The following is a 24,865-nucleotide window of genomic DNA, read 5'->3' as shown; positions in this document are numbered from 1 at the left end:
ATCTTTCCTAATCTTAGAAATGTGATCAGACTTTTTTTATCCCTTAAGCTGCTCTAAGAGCTTTGTTTTGCATGAGTTGCAATTTGCTGAGGTTGGCCTTTCAGATCCCTAGCAATAGTACATTGCAATAGTCGAGTTTGGATAATACCAATGCTCTAGCTAAAGTAAGGCATATTGGTTGGGGTCAGGAATTGGCGGCTTAACGCTATCAATTTGGATGTGTATGTGGTGGATGAGGAGAGAGTACTGATATATTTGGTCATCGTGAGATTAGCGTCTAGGTAAACGTCTAGTGTTTTAACTTGCTTCAGTACTGAGATCAGGGAGCCGTCTATGTTGATGGAGGTGTAGTCCGGGTGAAGTGTGGCTATTTTGGTTGGCGATCCAAATAGTGAGTGACTCCGCCTATGTGACGTCAACAGTGCACGCAGGTTTAGCACGCTGGAAAAGGAGGGGCTATCTCCGAGTGGACGGCACGCCAGTGCAGCACAAAGCCTTATTGGACAGGCTGATAAAGGCACTAGAGTTCCCAGTGGGCATAGCGGTTGTAAAATGCACCGCCCACGAGAAAGGGACAGATTTCGTCTCACACGGAAATCATGCAGCAGGCATGGAAGCCAAGCGTAGGGCATCCAAAAATGAGACGGATATGGAAGTGGAAGTGGCGTACACCCATGAAAGGATCATGGTGGCACAAACCTCATCGGAAGCCTATAACGATCTTGGGCAAACACAACTAATGCAGCTCCAAGGGGCGGCACCACAGGAAGAGAAAAACTTGTGGAAAAGTCGAGGGTGTTCTTTATACCCCTCTGACAGCTTGTGGCAACAAGACAGCACTGGTAAACCAGTAATACCTGAAGCACTATTAAAAATAGCATTGGAACAGTTGCATTACCCGACACACATGACAAAGGAGAATCTAGCAGCAACGCTCGCGGAAGACTGGTTCATACCGAATTTAGCTGAGCATGTTGCATTCTTTATGGTAAACTGCATAATCTGCCAGCAATTCACAGCTGGGGAAACATTAAAGGTAATGAGAGGAGTCATCCCCAGGCCAAATGGGCCTTTTCAGCACTTGCATGTCGATTAGGTCGACATGATTCAAGTATGCAACGGGTACAGATATTTAATTGTTGTGGTGTGCCCATTCTCTAGATGGATAGAAGCAGGTCCATGAACACACCTAAACTCTACCTGTGCAGCCACATTTTTAGTGAGGGATGTGTTCCCCAGGTGGGGGGGTGTGTGAATTGATGAGATCAGATAATGGGGCTCATGGTGTAAATGCAATCTTTGAACAGATTAGCTTGCTGCTTGGTATAAAGCACAAGTTCTCATTGGCGTATCATCCAGAAGGTAATGGGATCTGTGAGAGGCTCAACGGCTTGTTAAGGGAAAGGATAGCCAAGTTGAAGCTCACTCTAAAGAGGGGATGGTTGGACTGCCTTCCACTGGTACTGTATGCTCTTCGGAACCAACCTGGCTCCGACCATCATCTTACGCCACACGAGATAGTCACAGGAAGAAGAATGAGAACTCCCCTCACACCCCGAGATAGAGCTAGATGTGACGCCCAGTTAACATCAGAGGTTCTAGGATCTGAAATGCAAAATGATCTGAAATGCATGACATCTTGCCTTACTGTAATTTCAGACCAGCTGCAGCGGCGACGAACAGGGTGCAGTGCAGCACAGAACACAGAAAGAGACACTACACCAGACACAGTTCAGGGTCTACGTGTTCCACTCGTCTTCCTTGGAGACACCGTCTTGGTGAGGAATCACACAGGGAAAAAGTGGGATGAGCCGAGGTTTAACAGACCATTCACAGTTGAAGACGTCACCCCATCAGCAGTCAAGCTACAAGGAAGAAGAGCTTGGATCTTCCTGGGTGATATCAAGCCATACATCGGAGGAACCCCCCTGCCTGCACCCCAACGCGAAGAGACTACAGACAATGGGGAAGAACCACAGCACGTGCAGAAGAGATCCATGACGAGGAAGAAGGATACATGACCCGCAAAGTAAAGACAAAGAACTTTTGCAAGTTGTGGCTTAACCTGGACACTTCCTCTAAGCAAAAAAGGGGATAAGGACATGGAAACGGACAATCTGTGCATTCTAGTTGCAGGGTGAAGAAGAAAATTGCGCGAATAAGCCACAACATGTTTTGTTGACATGAACTTTTGAACGAAGACACTCTTAAGCCGTGAGGAGAAAAAGACCATGACAAACTTTGATTAAGGATACGTACATTGGAAACAGATACAGCATCCCGATTAATCCAAAACCGAGACTTTGTTTGGAAGCACTTATGCTGTCCCACAGTATAGACATCACAAAGGATGTGGTTATATATTTCAACCTATTGTTAAGATCTTACCCGTCACTGGTAGGGAGGCTCCCCAGTGTCACAGACTTTCTCCAAGATCCTGAAAATGAAAAAACAATAAGACAACTGCTTGTTGTCATTGCTGAACAATTTATCGTACTCCCTGAGTACAGTGAGAAGGAAACAAATGCTTCCACCATAGGCGGAAATAGATGAACTCATCAATACACTTTTCTTTCACATAATCGAAGAGTGTCCATCTCTTGATGGGAGAACAACTGATACATTGACATTCCTTCAAGATCCACTGAACATTTGAGCCATCTGTTAAATAAGATCAGTATTTTGGTCGCACTCCACGTGACCGGACAGTGCAAACATTGTGTACGTCAAGGAAAGAACATATAAACCTGAATCTCAACAAAGACGGGACAAATGTCCCTATCACCAGAACACAGCAGATTAGCGCACAATGTCCTTTTTCGCCTAGTTACTGACTTTCCGGTATTGGCGGGGAGGCCTGTCGAGGTTGACGTCCTCACCTTCATCAGAGATCCAACTAATATCGCACAAATGGGAATGCTCCAGCATGGAATAATAATCCAAGTAGAAGTTTCCAACCATCAGAGAGATTATCTGAGGAGATTCTGAAGAGACTTTCGCCAAGGGACAGATCGATGGAGCAGAGTCAAAAACCTTACTTGTTATATTTGTTGTCATTTTTCCCTATTTCTTCATACTGACCGGTGTACAACATGTCCTCAGGACTGAAGCAGATTCGGGGGGTGGACTGGGAACTCACGTACTTTGAACATGCACAGTAAAGGTGCCTCATCGAAGTGTTATTATAATCTATTTTTCCCATAGTTTAGCAAAGGAACTGTATCCTGTATTAAGAGACAATTGTCACTCACAATAGGGGGGACACTTGTGAAGCACCTGACACTTTTTGACACAAAAGTCGGAGAACGATATTGGGTGGGGGAACAATAACATTGATATTTCGCGAATGAACGAGATGGGGGCCCAGAGCAGTAACCTGGTCCTCCCACAAGCAGAGAGGCCCCCCTGCTTCTCTGGAAGAAAATACTGTCGCCTTACATATCAAACTACAATATATTTATGCATTGTATTTATCATTATTTTACTGTCATTAACGATCAGAACTGCATTTTTTATTGGTGCACGAAGCATTCCAATTTCAGTGCACCCACCTGATGATGCACGCATGAAATCCACAAAAGAACCAAGACCTTATATAGTCATTCCAGTCCCGAGGAGATCTGAGGGTAAAGTAAATGAACTTGAAATGAATGTGATTAATAGTGATATACACACATTTATGGTAACGAATGAGCAGGAGAGCCGGAGACAGGGTCAGCACGAAATGAATGAAGAAAATGCAACTGCACGCACGCACACACTGAATGCACACAAACCAGGCCAAGCGTCAATGACCACAGAACCTCAAAAGAAAGCAGCAGAGAAGATGAGGCTGCCTACCGCAAAAAGTTTCACAAGAGATAGTGAAAAAAAACGAGAAGAATTAAGAGGAAGGCCAACAGAAGCAGTCTTGTAAGAAGCCCTTAAGAAAACAGAAGCGGCCTCAGAAAGACTCTCCGCAAGGACATAAATGTTAATAGACCTTCTATTTCCACACCTAACCAGAGCGAGAAAACGACAAGAGGAACTGAAGAACAAAACGACACAGACTATATTACCCAGCACGCATATTCCAACACAAGGGACAAGTACCAGACCTACAATACAGCCATATACCGGAGCAGTGTCAGGCTGGTTGGCATGGGCACTTGCACGCAGCAGGGAAAAAATGCACGAGGACCAGGAAAGAGCTGCCAGACTCTTGTCCACTGAAATGGCACAGATGAAGAAACCTGCACCATGGACCAGGATACCTGAGAACCCATCAGCAAGAAAAAGCCATACAGAGGCATTCAGGGGTGCAGTTATAGCAAACTACAGGAAAATACTAAGAATCGAGAGAAGCTTACATGAAGATAATAATGAACTAAACGATTACCTGGACAGCACAGCACATCTAGGGAACAACATTTGGTACCAGCACATGAAAGAAGTTGGAAGACAAAACTCAGAAGGAGAATGCTTCATTTATGCACTTCTACCATACAGCTTGGGGAAATCCAAGATCTTTGTGGCTGTAGAAATCGATGTCCCGACAGCACACTGTCTGTCAAAAGTAGCAATGTGCAACACCAGAGGCCAGTTCATGGGAAGTGATGCCTCATTGATATGGGAAACTGAAACAGATTATCCCGATGAAGACGATTATGTTCAGGACATTAAGACGAGAAATAGAGCCCATACTAGGAATCACGTGATCAGGTACGAGAAACCGGGAGTTAAAGGAGCAGGGATAAGATGGGAAATAAACACAAGACTGAACGTCCAAGGAAACACTCCAGAAGAAGCTCAAATTTGGAAAAATAGAGGAAAAATGCAGATTTGGGGAAGAGTGCTTTCACCAAACGGATGGGAAGAAGGAGTAGTGATCTGTCGAACATGGATGGTCCTTGGAGCCTGCAAAGAAGTCATAGAAAACTCACAGAGATTGTGCAAACCACTATGGCTAAAGCTTACAAGATTACTGACATGGGTCAAAGACAGAGGAGCACCCTTGCATATAGTGCCACTAGAAAGCCCGAAATTGTGCTTCAGGAACAATGGCACAAGGAAAATGGGAGAAAATCAGAACTGTGGATGAATTTTTGAAGCTCCAGGAATGACTCATGGGACTGCAGTAATCATGGATCATTATTGGGCATGTGGATCCAAAGCATACATCAGACTGCCGAAAAACTGGGGACGCATATGCACAATAGTGAATGTCCACGTTCCAGCACTGGTTATCCCAAAAGGTGACCTGAATATTGACCGTTTCCCGAAAGCAGATGCCCACCTGAGGAAGAGGAGATCTGTGGAACTGACAACTCGAGTGAAAAGAAAAAAATATTTTTCCCATATGAGCACAGGCTGTTCAGCCTCACCTCATCAGTGTTCGCGATAATCCTCATGCCAAGATTCCAAGTTGGAGCAAAAACTAAATGCTTGCAGATAACCAGATGGGAGTTACAGCAAACCATCAACTCGACAATAAAGGGATTCAACGCGATCAAGGAAGAGTTAAGAGCCATCCGACTGATGACTTTCCAGAACAGATATGCACTTGACATGATCACAGCTATGGATGGAGGAGTTTGTGCAAAAATTGGAGAATCATGTTGGACATTTATACCTTCTCATGACGAAGAAAATGGACCTTTAACAGAAGCCATAGGTATGCTGACAAACCTGCAGAACCAGATGATCAATGAAACCAACGAAGTTGATGATGACAGCTGGTTTGGATCACGGGTTCCACAATGGATGGCAGATGCATTCAAGTTCTTGGGAGCCCTGCTAGTAATGATATTACTAGGATTTTGCGTTATCAAGATAATAATCTTGCAATGCCAGAAAACTGCAAAAAAAGCCATAGGGATGAAGATAATGATTGATGTCAAACCAGGATGGAAGCCCAGAGATCTAACTGATGATGAAATAAGAGACTTTGTGAAGGCAATCGAGCATGCGCCAGAGGGTACGAAATTTCTTTACCCCAGGAAACGCCAAAATTATGAAGGCAAATGGATCTATTGTAGCCCAAATGGACAATGTCAGTTAATGACATGGAATAAAGACGAACATGTAAAGGCAGCAGGAAGCCTGAAAGGAGTGATAAAAATATGGACTCCAAACAACATTCTTTCAAACCATAATGTACAAACCCAGAAGATGAAGAAGAGATGGATACAGAAGAACCAAGTAAGATGAATCCAAAAGAGGAAGCGGAAGTGGACGATAAACCGACCAGAGAGGGGAGTGTAGAGGAGGTCCCAAATATAGCCTGCACTCCAGCCGCACAATTTGAAGTACCAGGAACTTTCACACCGAGATATGTGATGTATGATGAGCATATAAACCAGCAAAGAGCCGCGTTAGGGCTCTGCCCAGTGCCCATCAGAAGAGCAATACCTATTGAACTAACAATAGCCAGACAACCATGGACAGTAAGGTATCCATTGAGACAACCCTACCAACAAATGACACGAAATGAGGATTGCTTAAACACTGTCCCAGAAGAAACCCAAAAGGCCTTACGTAAAGACGAATGGTGAGGACACAAGGGCCCGGACAGACTCACAGATGAAAGAAATGACAACCAAAAGATGGCACACAGAGACGAAACACCATGAATAAGTATAAGGAGAGGCGATGTTGAAATATAAAGAACCTTAAACTGTAAAGCAGGATGAAGATATTCAACCAGCTAACGCCTGTACATATGCTTGTAACCGCAAGAAGCTAAGAAAACAGTGCGGCTTGCTATGCTTAGTAGAAGAATAGAGCAGTAAGCGCCAACTATATATCTACCTCAAAGAAGCACACTATATAAGTGCGAGTCCACTTTACACAAAAGCAGAATTAACCCAGGTTACTAAGGGTCAAACAGGACAGGATTCGTATTCCAGCTAAACAAGAAAAGAGACGACGGAATCGAAACTCAGCAAGAAGCAGCTCGTGCCTGGGAAATCGAGGTAAAACCAAGAGAGGGAGGCGGACAGTAGCTTTGGAGAATCGAAACTTAAGAACAGAGCAGCCTGCCCCGTGAAGGTCGATATATGGAGGCCCAGGCAGGTGGCAAGCCGAAATAAGAATTAAATGCACAAATAGAAGGAAAACTAAGCAGATTCATGGTGTGCTAGCACGTGACCAGCCGAGCGAGAAGAGGCACCTACGCCTGGCTGTCTCCCAAACAGAAGATACTATAACTTTTCCTGACAAGAAGCTACAGTTTCGAGGCCGTCCACGGCCAACTAATTGACACATAGCACTAAAGTACTGATTGATGGAAGGGAGGCCGGGAGAAACTTGGGGCATCCTGCATCTGGTTGATTAAAGTGGAGATTTATGCATGGGATTGAAGCCAACCCAATCATAGTGGACCAAATAATCTAGGGTCCTATAGATAGTAGAACCAATGAGACGTGGTTGTTTTAGTGACGTCTACATGAGTAATGTTAGAGGGAAGGGCGTAGACGCCCACCTGATAAGGTTTATCCAATCCTCACACTCCGTTACCATATACAGATATAGTACCTATAGTAAAGTTACCCTTTCCAAACAATAGAATTGCATGATAAACTTTTGAGTGTTACACATCAATGATGACGAATTTTGGGTATAACTGTTACTATTTGAATGAAATTGTTGGGAGTTGAAGCGAGACGGGCTATCGCATCACTGTTGATTTCCATGTTTCCCCGTTTTTTGTATTTGTCATTAAACAGACTCCCCTTTTCCAAACCATTGAGTTGTCCTTATTGATTGGTGTTGGAGTAAGAAATCCTAGACCCCATTCACCTCAAGGTGCAGCTATCTCGTCTTAAAGTACTTGAGAGCGAGCTCTGACTCTATAAGCCAGTCAGGGGTCACTCTCTCTCGGGTGCACTGGAGAAGTTGAAGTCATTGGCTAAGGAGGTGCAAAGTTTATCATTATCCACAAGGTCAAATGCTGCAGAGAGGTCTAACAGGTGGAGGATGCAGAGTTTACCTGAATCTCTGATAGTATCCATCTGGATTTTGAGGTCCAGGAGGGCCATTTCTGTGCTGTGGTTGGGCCTAAAACCTGATTGTCTAGTTCCTAAAATTTGTTCTGTTCTAGATGTGCTTGGATTTGTGTGTAAGCTATTTTATCAATGGGTTTGAGTAGGAAAGGAACCGTTGTTATTGTTCGGTAATTAGTGGGTACTGTGGAGTCCATTGTTGTTTTTTTAAGGAGTGGGGTGACCCAAGATTTTTTGATACTGGCTGGGACTATGTTAGTGTTGAAACAGGAGTTGACAAAATTGGTAATGATGGGGGTGAGGGTGCTTGCGCATGCTTTAATTAGTTTAGCTGGGACACTATCCCCTTTGCAGTTGAATGCTTTGAGTTTGGTAATAGTGTTGAGTACTAATTCTTGTGAAACTGGGCTGAAGTGGAAAGGTGGCTTAGGTTTTTCGAGAGAGGTTGGTGGGGCATTGGAGGTTACAGTGTTTTTGTCTGCTAGAAGCCGTCTTTTGGTAGTGATTTTATTTTGTAACAGAGTGATTTTGGCGGAGAGTGAGTCTTGCATGGTGGTGCACCATTCTTTACTAGCCTTATCCGAAGTAGTGATAGGCGTGGGGTTTTCTAATTCTCTAAGGATAGAGAAGAGTTCTTTGGCATCAGACGAGGCATTGTTTATACATGTATTATATGCATTGGCTTTGTGGGATATTATGGCTGTTTTGTAGATTTTGTTTGCATCCTTGAAGGCTTTGGCGGAGTCAGGGGTGGGAAGTTTATTGTAGGAGTGTTCAAGGAACGTTTAGTTCTTCTTAGGGATGCTAGTTCTTTATTGAACCAGAAGTGGGTCCTTTTGTCCGTACAGCAAGTTTTACTTGTAACAGGCGCTGCTTCATCAATGGTAAGGGTGAGGCAATTGTGGTAGTAATCTGCAATGATACTAGGATCATCACTAGTGACTAGGTTGGATGCAAGATTTTTTTTAAGGGTGGCGGTGAAGTTCGCTACAGTGAGCTTTCGGGGATTTCTGATTTCTATGGTGTCCATTTTGTTAGGTTTGGGAGGGCGGGGTTCATCACTCATAATGGTAAATTTTATACAGTGATGGTCCGTCCAGTCAATGGGGGAGATAGAATCAATGGTTAGTCTAGTGTTTACTGTCAAGATCCAGTCCAGAATTCTGCCTTTGATATGAGTGCGTTCATTCACCATTTGAGAAAAATTCATATCTGTAAGAGCTGATTGTAGTATTGCAGCTTTGTGGTCTTGGTTGTCATTATATCCTGGGTTCAGGTCTCCTAGGATGATGCATTTTGTATTGGGTTTGATGATGGGTGCGAGTAGAAGGGGTATATCTGTTTCTGGGTGACTATTTGAACTGGGAATTCTATATATCACTATGATATTGATAGTGGTTTTCTCATTTATGGCAAGCTTAGCAAACAACAGTTCATAGCCTGCAATATCTTCAATGGAAATTGACCTCCGTTGTATGTTAATCCTGGCTATGATGGCTACGCCTCCACCTATTGCATGCGTTGTATCAGTTCTTAAGATGGTGTAATAGGGTGGTATAGCCAGAGCTAGTAAAGGACCTGATGCTTGGTGAAGACAAGATTCTGTGATTATCAAAAGATCCAGATTTTGTTCAATGATAAGATCGTGAATTCCGATGGCGTGGGCTCCTAGAGATCGGCGTTGGTAAGGGCACTTTTGAAACTAGAGAGTAACTCGGGCTTACCTAGTGTAGCATTATTGGGTGATTGGAGTTGAACGTCCTTGGGTGATCTGTTAGGGGTCTGGCCGGTAGGTGACACTTGTTTTATGATATGTCCGGGGTCATTGGACTTGAATGGCTTGGGCGTCCTGATTGGAAGGGGGTGGTGAAGCCAAGGTAATTTGGTGCGTGATCTTAGGCGAAATATTCTGACAGCGCCAACAATGGCGTTGGTGTTGGGGTCTACTGATAGCTTAAGGGTAGACGAGTGGTTGGGTGCATGGTTAATGCTGGTTGCAAAAGGTGGAGTGGATGGCAAAAAAGGAGTTGGGCAGGGTATGGGGTGGTGTCTAGGGCATACTAGCCTAGATAGACCATTTATGAAAATCAATAGGAGATTACCTGTGCAGGGAGTGCTTTCTGGGACAGCGCAATATGGGAACATGGTGATAAGTAACCAAACTAACATTACTATGTTTAGAATGCAGTGAGCCTTTGGGGAGATGTGTGTATGGCTATATTTGATATTCATAGACTCAACGTATAGTATATTATTCAGGCATAGTGTGGCAGTGTGGGCTGGGAACAATAAACCATCAGAAGTCTGAAGTATCAGGGTAGGCTAAATGCAATATGTTAACAGCAGCACAACTATCAGAGTAGATTAGATGCAGTATATTGACAGAAACACAAATATCAGGGTAGGCTAAATGCAATATATTAACAGAAGCACAAATCAAGAAGCCATGTCTCTGGCGATCAGGGTGCCAACACACAAAAACCAAGAGCACCTTAAGCATACCTGCCAAGTTGCCCTGTGCCATTCCTGACACATCTAGCAAGTCCTGTATTTTCCCATTACATGCTAGAGACTGTAGTTTTGTTGTTCCCAATGTAGGTATGGGACTACCAGTTCTGGCATGCAAAGTTAAAGTGTGAAAGCACTTGGAGGCAAGAAATAAAAATTAGAACAAGTGCACTACAAAATTACAAATATGCCCACCCCCTCGTTGCCTTGCACCTGAGTAAATATATAATTTTTAGTTTTTAGCAGCCAGTCCTGTGAATTGAAAGCACTGAAAATTGTCTTTAAAATAGAAGTATGATTTATCCGGGGCCGATTGATGCAACATAACTGCCAGTAAAGGCCCCTCAATGACAGCCATTTCAGAGCAGCAACGATCCGCTCAGCTTCAAAAATATCCAGAGAGGAATGATAAGAAGGATCTCGCCTGGGACTTCAGCTTGCATGTGTGAGCAGGGGCAGGGAAATGGGCCCATTCTTGTTGGGTTGCAAAGCAATCCAGGCACTGAGTGAAATGAATGTTTTTTTCCCCGCAGGGTCGGGTCGAGCTAAAGCAGTGACAGCCCCAGGTTTGCTTCAGGAGGGAAGGAAGGCCCGGTTCCCTCAAACTCACAGATTGGGCCTGTCCACACAATGCAAAAGTAAAGAGGGCTCTCTCTTATCAAAGCCTTTTACTTATCAGTGTGCACTGCCTCTGCTATCCTTGAGCAGGAGTTGCAGAGGCAGTGCCAAGGGTCGCAGGAGATGTGTCTGGGGTCGCAGCTGCGACCCCTGGCAACCCCTAAATGATGTCCCTGCAAGCTACCTTCCAGAAGCGGCTGGCTCGTATGGGGGTGGGGTAGGCGGGCAGGACACCATGAATGTGATGAGGAAGAGTGGACTTAGAGTAAAGAAGATGACTTATGTAATCAGGTCATTACCCCCTCACCACTCTACCACTCACATTCATTTCACTTCACTTCTTGAAGGAAACCAAAGCACAGTGACATTGAGATGCAGTCTGATGAACGGCATAGGGCCGCCACAACAACAATACATTATAATTCAGTGAAAATATACGTGTTTCATAAACATGCAAACTCTCAAGTGTTGCCCTCACCCCCTGATCCTAAATCAGAAATAAGAGGAAGTTCACAGTGTGGGATGGCTTCTTAAGGTCTAGGGGATGAGGAGGCGGGGCATAGTTAGGTGTTGGTAATCCAGTGGATACAGGGAAAAGTGCCTGTCATGCGGATTGGATATCCTCTCAAGAAATAATGAATGCGACAAGGTTCAGAGCATTCTAATTGGTTCAGCGGAGGTCAGTAATGACTTTCAAGGGCTGGCATCGCAGGTACTCACATGATGTCTTCACTACCATGGGAGAAATGTTACATGCGTTGAGGAAGAAGGGTTTTATTTAGAAAGTACAATTAAGAATGGTAGCTTGTAATAGGGGAATTAAATGTGCTTTATAGCTGCCAAAAAGGACATGTCTTTGCTACCCTATCTTAATAACTGGATATTTTGTTACGGACAAAATAAATCTGTGCATTGCTAAAATAAAATCACACAGAGTTAAAGACAGTTAGTCTTACCTTTCCATGCTCCTGGCATTCATCAGTGTGCGGTCCTGGTGGGCTTCTAACTGGAGAAACGACCAATTGATATGATGACAGAGCCCCCGCCAACCCCTTACTCTGGAAGCGGAAGTTGGAGACTTCGACGGGTTTTGCAGGGAAAGCAGAAGAAGGTGAGGGGTATTTGGCTCTGTTTTTACTTTTTTTTAAAGCACGCACACTGCTCGAAGATGCTTCGTAGAGTTTTGTACAGGCGGGATGGAAACTATATAAATGACATGGAAAGGTGCTGGTTCGAAGTGAAGGTAGTTAGACCTCTACTGCTGTGTAGGTGACCATAGTTTCAATCTTTAAAGCACAGGCCCAGTGACTCGAAGGAGAACACTGCCACCTAACGCTGCACGTAGGTAACTACACAAACAAGCATGACTGCTCACTCATAGAGAGACTCACTCACCTGCGGGAGGGGAACCTGGGGAACGTCCAGATGGATGAGGTTGTTTTGTGGTGGTAGGTTTGTAATGAATAGGAAGGCTTGCGTTCTGTGGCAGTCCGTTGGTGGCAGTGTCGTTCCCAGCATGCAGTGCTGGCGGGAATGGTAGCCCGTGGCCGGGGTGCGGAGCAGACTGAAAGAAGGAAACAGGTCATTTGTATGAATTGCATCACGTGTCACTTTTTAAAAAAAATTCTCCTCCATATTATTTGTGGAACTGGCACCCTCTTGTGCTGCCTATTTAGAAAAATGTCTTGGTTTTGTTCAATACATTTTTAGAATGTATACACTAATGTTTTCAATTGCATTGTGGCCCATTTTTGCCACTCAATGAACTTAATAAATAATGAATTTGTAAAAAATCAGCTCTGTATTCAGAACTATTCCCTTAAGTAAGTGTAGCAGAGCAATTTGGGGACTGATCTCTGGAGGTATTATGGGATGGAAAGCCTCTCATCAGTGCACCAGGAGACACAATCAGGCCCAAATAGCAGGAGACTTGTTGATGGTTATAACATTATTTATATATTTTGTTAAGGGCAAAAGAAGAATAGCTCTGGATTTGTGTTAAGCTAGCAACACAGCCTGTTCCACTCTGAGATTTCTAGACAAAGTCCCACCACGGTAACACCTAGGGCCATTCGGGCACCTCTATACCGCTCTATGAAATTCTCCAATCCCAGGACTTCCAGAATGTGAATGTTTGGCACTTTCCCAACGTGAATTAAAAATAATGTGTTGAACGCCAGCTCTTAAATTCGCTCAGTCCCTCCTCCTCCGTGTGGCCTAGTGCTAAGAGGTCATCTTTTGCCGTAAGTGTTCTCTTGAAAACCAACCACATAACACAACAGACAAATGTACATAGGGGTCGAATCGAAAAAGTGGGGGGACTCATCAATAAAGGCAATGGGATGTGATGTCGCCAGAAATTAGCATATCAAGCTGAAATATGCACATTTCATTAAAGTGGCTTTGCATAACCACCCGAATTGCACAGGACGAATGGAATTTGCCTATCATAAAATCAAAACACACACAAAACCAAGAGAGGATATTTTCTTCTAATAGGGTTTTTGAAAACGTTAAAAGGTGTGCACCTTTTAAACTCCAAGAACCAATAGAAATGTTTTACCTGGAACCTGCAGTACTGAAATGAGGCATTTCACCTTTAGTTGTTTGTTATTTTTCATCAGGTTATGTAGTGCAGTGGTGAAATGTCCAGCATGCAAGCCTGACGACTAATTAATAAATTCAAAGAGCACATTCAATGTTTCTCATTGTTGCTGGGGGGAGGGGGATTAGGTCCACCCACTGAAAAAAGTGGGTGGACTTTGTCCACCCACGTGTACACTCGACTTGAGCCCTGAATGTACAGCTAGATAGGAGACCTGTGACACTTGTGAGGGAAAGTTAGTTTTGCTGCAAGCAGTAAAGGAAACATGAATCCCAGAAAAGATATAGCTGGGTACGTTGATCAGTGGAAGAAATGTTTTCTAGGTTTGAGTAATTGGAGCGCTTTACAAAATTTGTCTGTAACCAAACTTGAGGCATAGTGAATCAATGAGGAGACAAATCCCAAATGTATTATTTATTTACTTATTAATTACAACTTTTATAAAGCACAGGCAAGGCACAAAATGCATCTGAGAACTGTACAATAAAACATATACAATAAAATCACGAACATCAGTAAAAACATGAATCGAAGATTATAATACAAGCACCTTAAAAACCACTCGTTCTAAATTCCAAGACCAGAACATTGAAAACTTTTGTAGAAATCAAAATACTCAACCACCAACTTAGAATTACCAAAGTTGATACCTGATAAAACTGATTGAACTAACAAACGAAAATGAACAGAAGAAACAAAAGATTTAATTAGCAGATTTAACTAAAGGGTTGATATGGGGAATCAGAGACAAGTGGGAGTCCAAAAGAAAACCCAATCATTTAGCACAGGGTTGGGGGGAGGCAAATCCTGGTTGACACGTGGCTGGCTTCAGCCAATATTGAACAAAATCAATCAGAGATGATGAATTCCGCTGAGAAAATAGAAGAAACACAGTCTTCGAAAAGGGTTACATTTTAAACAATGAGAGGATAACCAATTTGCAATCTCAAGCAAATAATCACAGAGGCGATGGATATCTCCCTCCGATGACTCTCTTATATAAAGCTGAGTATCAGCATCTTACTGATGCAAATTCACATTATGTTTCACAGCCAATTCACCCAGAGGCTCCATATCCAAATTAAAGAGCAGAGGATTGACCCCTGGACAAACCCAAACAGCACATGAAAAAGGCCTGAGCGAACCTGCCCAAGGGTTACCAATTGCCACCTGTTAGAAGAAAAGGGTGAAACCACTCCAAACCCTAACCTCTAACACCCATCTGCTGTGAAAGAATCTCCAAATGTACCTCATGATCAGTGGTATCAAATGCAGCGGATAGGTCGAGAAGGACCAATAAATAATCATCCAGGATTTGGTATAAATCATCCAAAAAAGGAAGGGTGGCCATTTCAATGCCACAATCCTCCAAAAGCCAGATTGAAAGGTGGCCAAAAGCTGTTGCTCAGTAATTCACTAGTTTATTTGAACAGACACCACTAGTTCAAGAAATTTGCCAAGAAATCGCAACAAAGTTACGGGCCGGAAATTGGGAAGACAGCAGTATCAAGATTAGGCTTTTTTAATGGGGAGATACATGTAATCTAGAAAACCACCTTTATTAACATTGGGGTTGACTAGAGGAGTGACAGAAGATACAAAAAGTGAAAACCATTCCCTAAACTTAACAGCAAGGCAAGGATCAACTGCGTACAAAGTTGGTATCGTTTTGGTCATAAGGACTATAAGATTATCCATATCAGAGCAGTAAAACTGCTTCTGATAGTGTGTCTGAGCAATTTCTTCCCTGATATCTCAGATCTTATTAGAGAAGAACTGCGCAACTTGTTGACACTTGTCCTCCGACAAGCAAGGGAGTTCTTGTGTGCAAGGTTTCTTTATAATCGTCAATAAAGAAAAAAGGGCCCTAGACTGATTACCAGCCAACTCAATGACTGTATAGTGATAAGATCACTTGTCTACAGAAACGTTATCTGAATAACATCTAATATGCCAAGGAGATGAGCTACGGCCAATGCATGTTGATGGAAGAGGGATGATGTAGAAATGTTAGAGCCACTCTGATCGGGTTAAGCCATAGTGAGTATCACACCTAGCGTGTGATAAGTCTGGATTGCGTCGAGTGCCTTTACCATTGTGGAGGGTCCTCTGTTTGAACCTTGAAATGCTTGAGGGCTTCTACTGACATCTCTTCTGAGTGTGAATGCAAAGCAGTTTGACTGACTCCTTCCCCCTTTTCAGACCAACACTCTCTTTCCTCAGGGACTCGCTTGCGGCTTGTTAATGCTGGAGGTCCCAGTAAGAGTTTGGATGTCTAGAGAGGGGTTTCAAGCACCTAGATACCCTTCAGGGGAGGGGTATGAAGGTGACTAGTACCTCATAGAGTATGACATGGCATACAATATGCACCCCGGTTTTCAATAGCTTCCCACAGTTCACGCTGCAGGTCTGCCACAGTATATACTGTTCTTCTGATGTTCCCATAGTGCAGCCAGTTCATGTAGCTCCTGGATGCTTGCTGTCACTTGACAGGATTGCAGTGCTCCAACCATCTATGTATTACTGACACTTGGGCCCTGGAGATGAAAAGGTGCCTTTCAGCGACAACAACCAAAGTGTACATGCAGGGGGGCTGCACTTGACTTTCCAGGCAAATACACCAGCCCATTCCTCAAAAAAAGGTGGGCCTAGCATCTTCCAAGAAGACTGCGCTCATCATCATGCTGCATCAGTCCATGCATAGTGCCTGGACGGTTGTTGCAGTAGTGGGGGGTGTGGCTTCCTCCCCCCACTGCGAAGGGTCCACGGTTAGGCACCATTTAATTCCTTTAGCAGTCCTAGGCACAGTGCCCCAGGGCACACCCAGACTCAGAGCTCCAGGGTCAACTGCAGGAAGCATAGTGGCTTCTCGAGGTCACATGGGCTTGAGCCCAGTTGCATAGACATAAAACCACTAATACCAGTGGTTCAAACCAGTGCCATTCGGGCCATAGTGCTGCATACATGCCTGCTTGTAAATCCTTTCTAATGGCGGAAATATTTAGGATTATGTGCTGGCACTGTGACCCCATCACAGCTGCTCAGTTTAATACTCTATAAACATGTATTACATTTTCAATATCATTATTATAATTATTCTGCTAATGCATCAAGCCATAAGTCTTGCAGGCTGCCTGCACACAGCAGAGCTGTATGACCTGTTAATTCGCCACCCGCCGTGCCCTGAAATTCAGCTAGAAGCGTAAGTCCAACCCCTCGAACTCAGGTTCCCACCACGTCAACTGCAAAAGCAAGAGAAAGAACATGGAAAAGAAGTCTGAAGAGTACAATAACAGTTAATTTCGAACAAATCATGTTAAGAATCCATGTTTTTCCCATTTTTGCAAAATGATGTATGTTTTTAAAGGTTAAATGTTAAAAGTTAAAGGTATTTGTACCGTGCACCGTCACCAACGGAATTGGTCTCCAGGCGCTCTGTCGGATCTGCAAGGGAGAAGGCGGGATGGGTTAGTAGGGTGGAGAGGGAGTAGGATGGTGAGATAAATGGTGTTCTGTTGGCAGCTTCATCTCGGTACACACTGTGCGCTGAGCTTTGGTGCGAGTATCGGAGCGATGTCAGTCCTCGTGTGCTGTTGGGGCAGTTTATGTGCTGTTGCGGTGTGGTGAAGTGAATGCGGCTTGTAGTGCGAGAGCTGGTTGTGTTAGTTTGTGAGTTAAGTATGCAGAAAATGTGAGCTTTTTTGGTTAGTGGGTTATATGTTATGCAGCTAATCATTACAGTGTGACTGAATGCCTCGATTTCGAGAGACCTGCTGGGTGAGAAGCAGCTAGATTTGTGAGTCCCGTTAGTTTAGTGCAACCCTAAAGCCTTGCTAGAGTAGTGGGTCCGTCCTGTATAGGGAGAAAAGGGCCTACACCTGAAACACTTTATTTATTTATTTATTTATTTATTTATTTATTTGCGACACGCTCCTTGGTCTATTCTAGTGAACTCAGTATGGTGTTGTAATTTAATGAACTGAGTATAGTGGGGTTGAGTGTCTATTCTCCTGCTTGGGTGTCGGAGCAGGGGTTGTGGTCTGCTCTTACCATACTCTCTACGTGGATGTGTCCGCCGGAGCTTTGGATGTGGTACAGGCCGGAAGCTGTGGATGAGACGTCTCAGTGCTTTCGTTTGGACTTAGTATGTGTTCAGTCTTTAGTGTCCTCCTTTTGTGGCTATTTCTCATAATGTCTTATGGTTTGTCGTGGGGTTGGTTCCTTGGATTCTGTTTGTGTCCGTTTTTTGGTAGCGACCAAGTTCGGTATCTGTATTCATTGTTGTTTAGTGGTGTGGGCATTCTTGTGCGTTGGACAAAATAGATTTCTTTTTTTACCATTACCTTATTTTGCCCGTTTCTGGTTTCACCCATGCCTTTAGATCGCTGGCAGTAACTGGGAAAAATAATCCTCCTGTAAATCTGTTGGGAGAGACCCTGACGACTGCCACTCCACCTGACACCCTCAAAGTCTTCCCTTACACTCAATGCCACTCCTTTGCGCTCCTCTTTTTATATCTAGTTAGAGCTGGCTTTGTCCTTTCCAGAATTAATGAAGATACATATTAGAATGAGCACTTGTGCCAGTAAGTGACTGTGTCATGCATGGCAAGTGCATCCTTGAGGAAGCTCTTTTCCAGGGTGGGCACCTTTTAGGAGCGAGTGGAGCTGTCTAACTTATGCCTACATTGCTGAATGATACTTATAAGAGCATGTTCTATTTCTTTGCTGCTTGGCACTCTGATGCGCTCTGCACCACTTTATGTAGCATGCAATGCTTTTCTTTCCATTATGTTTGGTCGGGAAAGTCACTCCTGACTGCAATCTGGTGGGCACTACACTTGTACACTTGCATTGTGATGGCCACAAAAGACTAAAAAGACTAAGCCATTGAATTTGTTCAGGTTGTGTGCTTGTGGCACCCATGTTATATGTAGGAACACATGAATGCTGGTTGTAATGCAGACGAATGCTGGCTCCTGCTGTTGTTCACATTCCTGTTCTATTTCCAGAGAGGCAGTCTGAATGAAAAGCAGACGCCCATTTGTGTAATACTGGCTTTAATCATCGTTTATGTACAGCATTTGCCCCTCTACATTATGAGCTCGTATCTCAATATTATGTTGGAAGGCTTTGCCAACACTTAATGGCTGAGTTCAATACAATGTTTGATTTTGCCCACCGTTAAGATGGAGGCCACCTGCTGCTCTCCCCCACAATGCAAGCAGGCTGCTACTGCTGGCCAGGGCCCCGGCACTTCCTGTTGATGGTGGCTTCTTCTCTCCATGCCCGATGACACTGGCGGCTCTGTGCCGTCTCCCGAGCTATGCAAGGGGAGGCAAGTGCACTGCGGGCTTCAGCCCACAGGAGCCAGAATGGACACTGCTCCGCAGTCCCTCATTTCCTTCTGTATGCAACTCCTCTTCTCCAAATTAATGACCGATCCCCAGCACAGTGTGTTAGTGCATGGCAAAAACATGATTGGAGGTGTCGTGGAAAAGGGAATACATCTTACTGTTTCAGAAATGGCTAATTCAGATTTTCAACACATCTGTCCCCAGCACATCATTGAGGTATCCTGGGCACCAGGGACCAGAAAGGCATACAGGTCTGCATGGCCAAAATGGCATAGCTGGTGTATGGAGAGGAGCGTCAATTCAGCTAGAACAGATGTAGTACATGTAACAATTTATTTAGAGCAAATGGCAGCACAAGGCAAACCTTACAGGGCCATCAATACCTCTAGATCTGCGATATCAGCAGGAAAGATGCAGTTAGAAGAGCGAGCAGTAGGGGACCACCCCTTGATATTCAGATTACTGAACGGTATCTGACTGTTGAGACCCCCCAGGGTACAATACAACCAATTATGGGATGTAGACAGAATGTTAAAGTTGTTCACAACATGGCCAAACGAATCTGAGCACGTTTGATTATGCATCATTCACTGGACAACCTAATTATGTCCATTACGATGCATGCAGGTGTATATAAATAAAACAAAGGAGCTATGTCGTGCAGGGGTATCTCAGTTGCTCATTGCGCTGAGGAGACCTTTTGGGGCAGTAGCGCCAGCCACTTTAGCAAGATGGATGAGATGGGTGATGAGCGAAGCGGGAATTGACATTTCACACTATGGCGCACACTCAGCGAGAGGAGCGTTGGCATCCAAAGCTTTTAGTGTAGGAGCAAGACTGGAGGATATATTGAAAGAAGCAGATTGGAAAGATGAGTCCACATTCAAAACTTTCTATTTCAAACCAGTTGAAAAAGTAACAACGTTGGCGGTAAGTAAGCTTTGAACAAGCATAATCCGAGCCTCCGGGTCTTGAAATAGAAGTCATAATTCTATTAAAGACACTGAGGCAAAGGATTATCCCACCCATTCTAATCGTGAAAATATATAATATAATGTCATGATTATGATGCAATTATGTGATGTATTTTGTCATGCAACATGATTACCCACCCCAGGTGACCAGGAACCTAAAATGTTCTTTAATTGCAGGTTCCATGGGAGACAGCAAGCAGACAGGAACATGAGCATCAGAGAGAGATTAGATAAAGATCAGCGTTTACCAGTTGGGACACAAAATGAATGATCAGCAAAAGAAAGAGGAGGCTATTAATATTAAGATGGTGGACAGGTTTATGGCGGTGTTGAGACTATTGGAGGAATAAGAGCACATGTTTATTTTGAAGACCAATAAAAAATAGAACTACTAAAGACTCTGTTTTACATGGAACATGTAGTTTTTTCACTTTACTGTTCTACTGATGTTGTTATTGTAATGCTGCTCGAGTTAAGTAAAGATAAGAGAAGCATAATCCGAGCCTCAGGGTCTTGACATATAGTTTACATCAGGTCTCTGTTTTGATGCTTACACAAGTGAATCTTTCATGAGTGCGCACTGGGTACAGACATACCTGTAGGTTTAGACTCTATACACAAAATGATGAGGGACACAGTCAAACCTGTGCTTAAAGACTGTTGGGGTACTGACTGTTGAAAGCAAGGAAAAGGTGGCGAGGCCCGAGAAGATTGTATTATAGTTTTCTTTTAATTTTGTGATTTGCACAGCACTGCACGCAGAATACAACTGCTTCAGACTGCTGGGAAATGGGGTATGGATTGGGCGAGGAGGAGGAATTAGGAAAAACAAGGTTATGTTTTCTCTCTGTGACATTCTAAAAATATAGGCAATTGCTGCATTCAGCGGCAACACAGTGAATATAATCATATGCAAAACAATGCATGTACTTTATCACATGTGCTAGGCTGTGTGCATGCATAAGTGTAGAAAATGGCATGAAAAGCACATTTACTACCAGTAATCATGCCCCGATACATTCTAGCAATTTCATTTAAATGTACCAGGGTAACCCATGCCATTTGTGACATGTGGTACATGTGATATATCCTTCAGGAATGCTCCTGACCCATGCTTCTATTTCCTTCACCGTTCCTAAGTGGCACAAATTAATAACACTGATATTTTCATCAAGGCCCTGACACCTCAAAGGTCCTGTTTCTTTGCTCACGGGCCTTGTTTGACTTTGAAAGTCCATATCGTGATAACTGCAGTCAGGGCCGGTGCAGGGTTTTAAGCTGCCCCAGGCAAATGGCATTTTATCAAACCTTCACGTAAAATATGGTGTGAACTAGGGGCCTTCTGGTGCCCTTGTGCTGATGGCACCCTAGACAACCCCTATGTTGGACCCAGGACACCGATCACTACCTAGTTTGAGCTGGTGGGAAATATTAGTGCACACTGCTTAATCACTTGATTGCGGTGTACTTGGAATTGTCATGCAAGACCTGACGCACAATAACCACATCTGGCAATTCCACATGCTGTTATTGTGCATGTAGGAAGCTCCCAGTTCTGAGGATATGCAGTAGAAGTCTTCTTGCACCCTCAGACCGGTTGATATTTCCCACTAGAAATCATAGGTTCATGCTTTGAGGGCACCAGTGAACCTATATACATGGATTGTACTTTCACCAACACTAGCTCCTTATTTACAACACACATCTTGTGGTTCTTTGTGTGTTAGACAATTCACTGAATGACTCTTTTAAAATGCCTTCTAGTTTTATACTTGCTTGAACACATTTCACTGGGCATTACGGTAAACATCACACATACCGTACCGTACATGACCAGGTTTCCGACTGCAGAACCTCAAATCGTAACTCGAATCGTCCTCATGCTCGTTACGAGTTTGCCGGTGTCCCAGCGGTATACTGGCAAACGGTAGTACTGTTTCTGGCACTCGGTCTGTCGGAAATACAGGCAGATTCCAAATGGCAGAAAGGCTGGTAAATCCCCATTCCATGGAGCCCCATAGGACTCCCATAGGGTTCCATTGGGGGGATTTGCTGGTATTATTGGCACCGGTGTTAACGGGCTGGTAATAACAGCATTTTTTTGCCAGTGGGGTGAAGGATATACTTCCAGCTCTGAGCTGGAGGTATATCCTCCACCCTACCGGCCAACCTATAGTTGGCTGGTCCAGAAAACACATTATTACCAACACTTAAATTGCGGACTGGCCAACTTATAATGAGGCCCTAGTCTTTTCGTAGTTTTTCGAGCCCCTTTCAAAACCACGCGACAAAATTCTCTGACATTTATCCTCAGAAATCTCACCAATTTGAGTGAAAGATGTAAATACTAGAGCACACATCAGTGCTTCCCACTTTAGCCCAGTAAGGCAGCCTCTCTCTCGCCCCTTCCTCTTTTATGTGGTGTAAACATCTGTTAATGGGCGAGGGTGCACCTATCTGGCTTCAGGAGACCCCCTCGAGGAACAGCTCACACTATGCGCATATGCTAACCCATGACAGTCCCTTCCTACCCCTGGAAGGACAGCCCATAATATCTTGATGAAGAAAGGATGCCTGTGTTTGCCCTGCTCCCATCATTTAGCTGTTGCACAAAGCTTTGTAAGGAACTCAGGCAGAGATCCCTACCGAGCAAGGGCCGAATAAACGGCAAACCCGATATTGATGTGTTATTGGACTGCCATTCTATCCCCCCACTCAAACTTCACTTCACCTTCCTGCAGCCGCCACGCCACACATTGGCCAAGAGATGGTCTACAGAGCATGGGGGCGAATGGGGGCACTTTGAGAAATCCTTACTGCACCCCCTATCTTTTCTGCTCCTCATTTCATCGTGAAGAATCCCCTGCAGGGGCATCACTGTTAAACCACCTGTTCAACCGTGACCCTGGGAGGAAGGGGAATTTCATTTTGGCCTGAGGCTGTGTGCCCTGGGAGAGAAGAATTTGGGGCTTGAGGGAGACAGCAGGATAGGAAACGAGCATGGATTCAGGCCCCTGCCGCGATCCCAGAAGGCCACTGAGCATTGCACCTGCGCATGTTAGAATGAGGTTTCTGCAACAGGCCAGTAGACGGAGTGCAGAGCCGCAGGTTTTTTTATGGCCTTGTATGGCCTTATCCCCTTCTCCCTTGACTAAAGGACTCCCCACTAGGTTTTCCTACCAGCGTACACAACACAAACGCACATCCCTCAAAGGTGGCTGCAGGCGTGGCTATTAGCTCATCAACGGTAATCTAGCTAAGAATACGTTCTCCTATAGAACCCCATCACACTTTCCCACATCAGCGGATAACTAGACCTAAAGCACTGTCGCCTATCAGATCGTGTCTTTTCCGTATGGATTTCGTAAAATCAAGTCTCTCTGCTAAACCCATAGGCAGCTTTTTTGAACCCAGGGAGCAGGTACTTCTAGCCTCCACCCTTCAACACTCCAGGCTTCACATCTTCCTCTGCCACTGTCCCACTAATAAGCCCCACCCATTTGTTTACTGAGGCGCACGCATCAAAGCTGCCAAAAGTGGCAGAAGGGCGCTAGTCAAGACCACTTACATTACATGTGAAACTCCCCAGAGAGAACCTCATGCCCTCATTAGGCCCTGATCCTCATTAATCTGCAGGTCATGGAGAAACCAGTGACCGGTTGGTGCCAGACAATCCAAACCTGTTAAGGAGATAGTGCCTTGTTAATGTGGATGCTCGGTTCTGGCACTATGGGGCTGTAGTAGGGTGGCCAATTGTTTTATATCCTTTGCGGGACACTTGCCCACAAGGCAGTGATGACATCACAGCATCATTCACGTTTGGCCCGCCACATTTGTAATTTAAATTTGTCAATGGCTCTTAACACCTGGTTTAATATGGGTCTTAACACCTGGCTTAATTGCAATGCAAATGGTTTGTCCTTGGGAGGTAATGGTCATGTTTTTTTTAACTGCAAACATGACCATCACGACCCCAGGAACAAAGCATTAGCATTGGAATGAAGACAGGTGTCAGAGCATTAGCAACTCGACCTGCAGGCTCAAAGGGAGCCGGTGCCACGGAGCCGCCCAGAGAAAGAAACCAGCAGGTGGCTTGCTGTCTCCCGAGAGTCTCACTCCAGGGAACAAAGCAAGTCGGGACAACCTGCGTCCTGCACAGCCACTCTGCAAACTGTGGGACGGAGTCCCCAATTACGGGACAATCCCGTAAAATACGGGACAGTTAGCCACCCTAGGCTGTAGCTGTCAAGGGCCGGACTGAACACTTCCCCTTGGTATCACAATCCACTCTGCACTATTGCAGGATGGGCGACTGTGTCATGGGCGTGGGGTGTTTGTCCCCCCCAACTTTCATGGCACACCATTTTGTCCCCATTAATTTGGCTGGGCCTGGGTTACCTTTTCTTCAGATGTCATGTACCCCCCCAACATTTTCAGCAAGTTACTCCACTGACTGTGCTCCGTTCATTTACCAGCCCAACAACATGGCTGAAAACATGCCTGAGAAAATCAGGGGAGTATGGGATGAGACAACGTTCAGGCGGAAGAGACCAGCCCACCTTCACCCACAATCTGCGGAGGTTAGCCCACCTACTCACTGGAGACCATCTTTCAAACAGGTGATCATGCTTTACCCCTTAGAGAAACGGACCTCGCCTGCCTCGGTCTGCAGATTGTAGAAAGCGAGGAGGGCGGGCTGCACTCATCCTACACAGGCTTCGGGACAAGAGCTTACACGTGCCGGCCGCAGGAGAGCAGCCTACGAGTACGCTACACAGACAGCAGGGGGGCACCCACACATGCTCAGACCAGGAGAGAACCT

The 24,865-nt window shown here is 44.6% G+C and overlaps 1 protein-coding gene across 3 annotated transcripts in view; it reads right to left on the bottom strand.

The window, feature by feature from the left end:
- Nucleotides 1-24,865, bottom strand: part of MEF2B (myocyte enhancer factor 2B) — a 533,283-nt gene that overhangs the window by 77,961 nt on the left and 430,457 nt on the right. For all 3 annotated transcript variants that reach the window (XM_069649127.1, XM_069649129.1, XM_069649128.1), the window contains exon 6: nt 12,504-12,672. In XM_069649127.1, the coding sequence (XP_069505228.1) occupies nt 12,504-12,672 (169 nt within the window). The remainder of the gene's footprint in view (nt 1-12,503; nt 12,673-24,865) is intronic.

Source organism: Ambystoma mexicanum, chromosome 1p (genome assembly GCF_040938575.1).
Source record: "Ambystoma mexicanum isolate Mex_15411 chromosome 1p, UKY_AmexF1_1, whole genome shotgun sequence".
Lineage (NCBI taxonomy): Eukaryota > Metazoa > Chordata > Amphibia > Caudata > Ambystomatidae > Ambystoma > Ambystoma mexicanum.
Note: the sequence above shows the minus strand (reverse complement) of the source record. Positions and strands in the feature narration are given on the sequence as shown.